Source organism: Dama dama, chromosome 8, assembly GCF_033118175.1.
Source record: "Dama dama isolate Ldn47 chromosome 8, ASM3311817v1, whole genome shotgun sequence".
Classification (NCBI taxonomy): domain Eukaryota; kingdom Metazoa; phylum Chordata; class Mammalia; order Artiodactyla; family Cervidae; genus Dama; species Dama dama.
In genome coordinates, this window is record NC_083688.1 from 3,394,604 (window position 1) to 3,402,148 (window position 7,545).

Consider the following 7,545-nt stretch of genomic DNA (forward strand, 5'->3'; position numbering starts at 1 on the left):
GGGAGCCATAGATGGTTCAGGGCAGGAGAGTGATGGGATGGAAATCAAACTCTGGGAAATGAAGCTGGTGTTGGTGGACGATGGAGAATGAAGGGCTGAGGAACATTTGGTTCTGAGAGCCCGCTTTTGGCTCCATTACAACACTCAACTAGGGTAGCATGGCTGGTGGTATCTGTCTGGCGGTTGGCCACACCAGACTTGTCTGTCTCCAGCATTCAGCGAGGGGCCAGGAGCATCGTTTGTATGAAAGTGTATTGAGGGAAAGGATGAAATTTAATACAGTATTCAGTTCTCCAGCAGTCTCTCCAAAGACTACAAAGAACCCTAAGGAAGCAGACAAATGTCCATGAAATCATAATTGGACTTTTAACTCGGGAATTCCAATGTGATTTGACTTCTAACCACTTATTCAGCAAGTTATTTAATTGAACACTTGGTTCATAGCTTATGCTAGGGGCTAGGTAGGAACAAAAGCAAAACTCACCCAAGTCCTATCATCAAAATTGGAGAGGCAAGCTATGAAACATTGAGGTAACAGAGCTTTCAGCCTTGATTTAGTCCCATGCCTCATTCATTCATTCACTCATTCAATGAACTGAGAAACAGCATTTTTTTTTTTTTTTATAACAGTGCCTGGTGAATGCCAAGTGCTTGATAAATGTTAGGAATTGTTGCTATGACTGTCATTCACTTACGGGATTCTTTATAAGGTGCTAGGCATTATTTTGTGTACATTCATACATGGTGATTTATTAAAACCTTGCTATAACCAGCCTGCCTGGGACGTGTCATTGTTCCATTTGACAAGTGTGGAAGCCGGGGCGGTGGCCGTCTATCAGTGCTTTTTGATTTCAGGGTGCATATGCACCACCTGGGGGTCTTGTGAACCAGCAGGTCTGGGACCAGGTCCACGATTCTGCATTTCTCACATGCTTCCTGAGCAGTGAGGTCTTGAGTGACACGCTGCTGCTCCCTGGCAGGGCAGAAGGCTCTACCTGGAACCTGCAACAACATCAAGTTCAGGGTTCTGCTTTCCTCTGTTCAGTCCTCTCCACCAAGTCTACAGCTGGAAATCGAGTGTGTGGACTGTAGAGACGCACAAACAGGAGTTAGACGGAATCATTGACTCATTCACCAAACATTTATTGATTCCTGGGAAAACAGGCTGCACCGAGGCTTGCTCTCAAGCTCTAATTTTCACCCTGTCCGATGATTAAACAACTGTCACGTCCCCAGGTCCTTGCAGCCATGCATCACGCCCAGAACACCACCTTGTCTTCATCTCTCCCGAGTCAGATCCTTCTTCCTGTGTTTCTCATGTGTGCAATGGCACCATCATTCTGAGATGTCTTTAAGGACTTGTTATTTCTCAGCTTGTTTATTATTGAAAATATGAGAGGACTGATTTCACTAGCCCTGAAACACCCTTTGCCCCACTGACAAAGGGAAATCCAGGTTTAAACCAACTTTGTTTCCTCCCGGCAGCCTGAACGAAATGGGCACCAGAGGGCGCCTCCGGACCACGCTTCCTAACAAACGCGTTCCTGTCTTCCCCACCCGTCCCCGTGGCACTTTAAGACCTCATCTCCTGGTGATTTTTCACCCAGGATTTGAGTCAGTCACAGCAGCAAAGCACGCATCTGCCCCTCTCTTGTTTGTTTGGCCAGCAGAGAACTTCTTCACCTTTTAAAATTTATGATGATCATCCTTTCGATGGCATCAGGCTCTTTGCTGTCCTCAAAGCCCTGGACGTGGTACACATGCCAAGAAATGGAGAGAGGGAGTGCGCGTTTATTCCCTGAGCACCGTGAGCTTCGCCTGTGCAGTGCGTTTTCACATGCTTTATCTCACTGAATAGGCTCATCCCAACCCTGGGAGATTTTCTCAGCATATTACAGACAGTGGAGTGTCATGTCTGTATTTAGGAGTAGAATCTGCTGAAGCCTATTTCTTGCCAGGTAGGCTGCATTCCAATCTGATGGGAATCCTTTGGTGCATTAAATTGGCTCCAAAGTCAGCCTCAGGATGCTGGATGTAGGATGTAGACATCTTGCCTCTTCCCCTCCCCGTATCAGGAGCCGGGCCTGGCGTGGGTATCCGCACAGCTGACCTTCCCTGGGCACTCTGGGTTGTCTGTGATGACAGTCAGAGGGGCCGTGACTGATATCGACTCATGAAGGAGGCCCACTGGCTTGAGAGTGAGGACACCGCTCCAGGTAGAACCTTCCCTCTCTGACCTCCTGGGTGCCCCTCTGCCAAGGGAGGGCTTTGAATAAGATGATTTGAGAGCCCCTTTTCACTCTAAGCCAGAATTCTAATGGGAGGGATTTGAAGCCTGATGACATGGTGGGGACAATATTTTTAGGTTGGTATTTTGCGTGCTTTTCACATTACGCCATATGGCCAGAAATATTCCTGCTAGAGACTGCCATTATTATCTCGGATAAGACGGTAAGACGTTAGAAAAAAAGAGAATCACAAAAACTCACTGTAACGGAAAATTGCAAGGACAGGGTGTTGGAACTGCACGCAGGGGCCGCCCGAGCCAGACCCGCGCCGCGTCCCGTGCTTAGCACGCTGCTGGGTGCTCCAGACACAGAGGGAATGGAACTGGAGACTGATGAAGCCCTAGGACAGAATCCCAGGGCCGGTGTCAGAATCCTGGGCAAACGTTATTCACATATTCAGAAGAGGGCCTGATAGCCCAGGGGATGGGTTGTAGAATCTTCTGGGTGTCCCAGGCCCTGCCCCCGGTGTGGCTCTTCTTGAGGGTGCTGTGGCCAGGGAGGCCAGGGACGGTCCAGGGCTGAGTCTGGGGCCTCTCAGGGAAGGATGGGCTTCCGGGAAAGGAGTTTTCCGGCGGGAGAGCCTTTGGTGCTAACCCTCCGGAGGCCTTGGGTGGGAGGCAGAGCGCGCCCTTAGCAGGGCGGGGTGGGCCCGGTACACAGCCTGTTGGGGTAATGGGCGTATTTGCGGTCGTAGGTGCCCAGGTTGCGGCGAAAGCAGAGCGCGGCCTTCTTGTCACACTCGCAGGTCCGTCGCTGGCAGCTGGTTCTGCCGGCTGGATGGGACGAGGGCAGTCAGGGCCCGGGAACCTTGGGCCCGCCACTCCCAGCCATGTGCAGGGGAGCGCGCTGGGGTCCACGTTCTCCACCCGGAAGCCCATGCTCACCGGGGGGATGTTCCAGGGTTGGGTGAGAGAACGGGCAGGGTGCCGAGGCCCCGCTGGGGCCAGGGACGCTGGAAGCCTGGAGATTCGTCCTTGCTGTTCCTCCCTCTCCCAAACCCACTGCACTGCCCCAAGCCCCTTCCCCACGGGGAGGCCACCTGGTTCGCTGTTCCTTGCCCCAGCCCAGGGCGGGCTGTGTTTCTGGGCGACCCCTTCTCCCACGCAATGGACGGTGCCACCAGCCATCAGCCAGAGAGAAAACTAGTGAAAGGCAACAGCTCGTCCCGGGTGGCCTGGGCGTGCCCCGGAGGGCCTGGAGCTGGGGCCTGCACCTGCCTCCCTCAGCGGGGATGGAGCCCCTTTCTCCAGCATTTATCTCAGGGCCCACACCCAGCCTGGGGAGTGGGGCTGACACCAGCTCTGTGGGCTCCAGGGGCCTCAAAGCCTCCTCTTGCCTCCACCGCCTCTGTCTGCCCTCAGGCGCTCCGGCTGCTTTTTGTCCCTGCGAAGATGTCCCCCCGCTCTGACATGTCCGGCTTCCTCAGGGTCCCTCGCGAAGGTCAGCCTCATTTCCCCTCCAGGTTCTGCTCTCAGCTGCTCGTTCAGCAGAACTCAGATTTGTCGAGGGCTTAAGAGCTATGTCAGCTCCCCTGGGGCTTCTTACCAGGAGCTGGGCTAGGCTGGGCCAGGGGGAGGTAGGTCTCCCTTTTACAGATGAAGAAGCAGAAGCTTTTGAGGGTTTCTGTCCCTTGCCCAGAGTCGCACGGTGGGGAGGGGACTCCCAGAACCTGTGTCCCTGTTCATCTGACCCCTCCCTTCACTCACCCTCCAATGCTGTCCCTGACAGGCGGCTTCCCAGCCTCGTATGAACTCCCAGCGACGGGGAGCTCATTACCTGCCAAAGCCGCTTTGCTGAGTGGGTGGCGGTGGGAACAGGAAACTCGGAGCCCAGCCTGCCTCCTGGCTCTGGTTTCGTCCCGCCCCACCCCAGGACAGGCCCCAGAGATCTGAGTCTTCTCTGACCCTCCCACCCCCGCTGAGCTGTGCCCCACCGCCCTGGGCCTGCCCTCCGCCTTCCAGGCTGCTCCTGGCTTTGTGGCAGGAAGAAGAAGGTTTGGCTCTCCGGTGTGAGTTCCCTCCATGGGGCTGGGCTGCGTGGAGCCCTTCGCTACACTCTGATTCGGGTCCGGCTGTTTCTCCAGGCCGGGAGCAGAGGAGAACACTAACTGGTCCAAGTGGGCGTGGGGCCTGGCAAAGAGGCGCCTTGGTGCAGTGGGTCAGCCTTTGGGAGTGGGGTCTGCGGTCCCACGTCCGAGCTCCAGCCTCTGGGTCTGGGGCTCTGCCCTCGAGGCCCTGTCCTGGGGACTTGCCCCTAGTGGCCTCCCAGACCCAGGGGAGGGCTGTCTGGGTGCAGCTCCTCTGGGGCGGGCTCAACGCTGTCCCTCTGCTCCTCCCCTCAGAGGCTGGAGCTGGGGGGTCACCTCTGAATGGGGGGATGTTCCTGGGGTTCCAGGGCAGCAGCTGATGGGTCCCAGGCTCTCCAGCCTGGGTGCCACAGGAGCGTCTGGGCGCAGGGACACGCCTCTCCCTAACGCTGTGATGATGGAAGACCCGCCTCTCCTGCCCAGGTCAGGCTCAAGGGTCTCCATCAGGAGAGGGGTTCCTGGCGGAGTCCCTCCCCTCCCCCGGGGCCTGGGGGACCCCCAGGTCTGCTGACTCACCGCAGAAGATGCTGAGCCTGGTGGCGGAGAAGAGGTACCTCTCCATTTTGGGTTCGCAGCCCAGCTCCTCCAGGCGTCCGTAGCAGCAGTCATGGGCGTAGCAGCACCTGGGAAGGTCGTGCTCGGCCTGAAGGGGCCTGTGAGCCCAGCTGGGCTGGGCCGGGGGCCGCCTGGGGGGCTCAGGGCCCAGTGGGGCTCAGAAGGGAGGGGGGTCAAGCCTCAGCTCCCTAGGCGCCCCCAGCTCCCCCCAGGATGCTCCCCACCGGCTGGGCCGCCTGCTCACCAGTCTGTCTTGTCCACCGGCCAGCCAGAGCCGCCGACGCCGCAGTAGCAGCCGTAGTCATTGTACTGCAGTGCGGGCCTCCCGGTCACCCTCTCGATCATCACCCCGAACTGGACCAGGTTCCCGCCAGCCAGGACCACTGCGGGGACGGAGCGGGGAGGGCATCAGCTCCCTTGGGGCCCCACCCTCTGCGGCCAGCTGCAGTCCCCACACATCTGAGTGCAGGCATCTCTCTGATCGTCTCGGGAACCGCCACCTCCCCAAGCACCTCACTCCCGATGAGGACAGTGCTCATCAGTAATATGACAGGGACGACAGAGGATGAGGTGGTTGGATGGCATCACAGGCTCAATGGACAAACTCAATTGAGCAAACTCCAGGAGTTGGTGATGAGCAGGGAGGCCTGGTGTGCCGCAGTCCATGGGATCGCAAAGAGTCGGACACGACGAGCGACTGAGCAACAACACTAATCAGTGGCGATGTCCCTGTGACGTCTTTGCACCTTGATCTCCTGGTCCTCACCCACATCGTGTCCCCACCTGACCTCCCACCCCCGCTTTCCTTCCACCGTCTCCCAGCAACCCCCCCACTCATCCTCTAGGCTCCCATCCCGATTTCCTGATCCTCTCCCCAGGTGTCAGCCCCCACCCCCGCCCCTCAGGAGCACCTGTCCCCATCAAGTCCCATCAGATGTCGCTGGATAAGCTTCCTGACCACCCAGACTTCCCCGAGTTCCTCTGGGTCCCGCTGCTGCAGCCGTGGGGGCCTGCCCACCCAGGCAGTTTAAAGGCAAAAATGGAAACCCAGGTGAGGGGTGGAACGCAGGCGGCAGGAGCTGTCTGGGGCCCCTGCCAGCCCTTCTCCCCTGCTCCCCCCCAGGCCATCCAGGCTGCAGCCGTGCCCCCTGACCCCCTCTACACTGGCCAGTTCTTCCTGGGCCAGCACCGGCCTCAGGGTGACTGATGACACCCTCCCTGGGGCCTGGCTCAGGAGCCCCCAGGAGTGTTCCCAGCCGGGCAGAGCGGGAGCGCTGGCAGGAAGGTCACTTACCCAGGAGGCACAGGAAGGTCAGAAGAGGGGGCCACTTCATCCCGGGGGGTGGGGAGGGGAGCAGGGGGCAGAGAAGCTGGACTTCGGGAGAGATGGAAGCCAGCAGGGGCCCTCTGATCGCCAGGCACCTCCCCGATTAGTTAAATACCCGGGTCCTGTCCACTCCCCATCATTAACCCCTGAGCACCCAGTGATGCAACGATGCTTCCAGCTCTGACACTCTGGCCAAGTCCCCAGGGGAGGGGCCAGGCTGGGGCCCGCGGCTCTGCTTCCAGAGCCAGCAGTGGGGCCAGCCTCTGGGCCTTCTCCTCCCCACCCTTCTCATCACCACCCTCTTCCCCAGAATCCCTGCGCTCGCCCCACCACGGAGCTGGGAGCCTGGGCCGTGCCAGGGGCTTTTCCTTCATGGGGTCTTTTTCTCACCCTCATTTTACCGACGCCGCTCCCGAGGCTCAGAGAGGCTGAACTCAGATGTCCTGGGAGCCCCAAGGGCGAGCCTGTCCCGTGTCCACACCGCTGGCTACTTCAGCTTGGCTCTGATTCCCCGCCCTGCCCCTCAACCAGCCCCCATGGGACCCAGACCGTGAGGGTAGCTTGGCTAAATGACAAGGCTCTGGGCACCTGGGGGCCCTGTGTCCAAGAACCTAGAGTCCGAAGGCTGGGAGCTGAGCCAGCTGGGCTCGGGGGTTTATCCTTGTTGTTCTTTCTTAGGCGTGCTCCTGCTTGTTTGACGGGCAGCAAAAATCCTCCCGGTTGTGAACTCTGTCTCCCCAAAACCCTTGAGCGGTGGTGTAGCGAGGCTCCCGTAGAAACAGGCTTGGTCTGAGTCAGCTGGAAAACCCACATTCCAGCAGGGACTGGAAGCTTCCATCCTTTTGATGTCATCTTAGGGCCCGCATGGGGGAGACAGCTCCGAGAGAGGCTGCTGTCGCTGGAGTCAGGACAGCCCATGGAGGCTGGGCTTCAGGGCGTGGCTGGAGGTCAGCAGGACAGAGGAGGGGACCCGGCTCTGCTGTGATCAGAAATGTCGGGGTCCCACCGACCCCCAACTCACCATGGCCTCGTTTGCTGGCTGGAGTCCACTCAGGCGGAACTGGATGCAAGATGCTGGGACCTGGCCTGCGACTTCCCCCTGCCTTCCGTGTTCCTGGTCTGCTGGGATAACCAGATCAGCTACTTCCGCCAACGTCCAGGGCCTGGGAGCTGCTTGGTCTGTGCCCCTGGAGTCCTGATTCCACCATTTGTTACATTTCCTTGTGTGGAATCTCAGTTTTCCTGTCCCTATTATGGGGAAAGAAGCCATCTCCTTCATGGGAAAGAAG

The 7,545-nt window shown here is 58.3% G+C and overlaps 1 protein-coding gene across 1 annotated transcript; it reads right to left on the reverse strand.

Moving 5' to 3' along the window:
* Positions 1-2,918: 2,918 nt before the first annotated feature.
* Positions 2,919-6,263, reverse strand: PLA2G2E (phospholipase A2 group IIE). Its single transcript, XM_061147820.1, has 4 exons — positions 6,224-6,263; positions 5,174-5,312; positions 4,891-4,997; positions 2,919-3,061 (listed from the first exon to the last, which is right to left on the reverse strand). The coding sequence occupies exons 1-4, from the start codon at positions 6,261-6,263 to the stop codon at positions 2,919-2,921; spliced, it is 429 nt and encodes a 142-aa protein (XP_061003803.1).
* Positions 6,264-7,545: the final 1,282 nt, after the last annotated feature.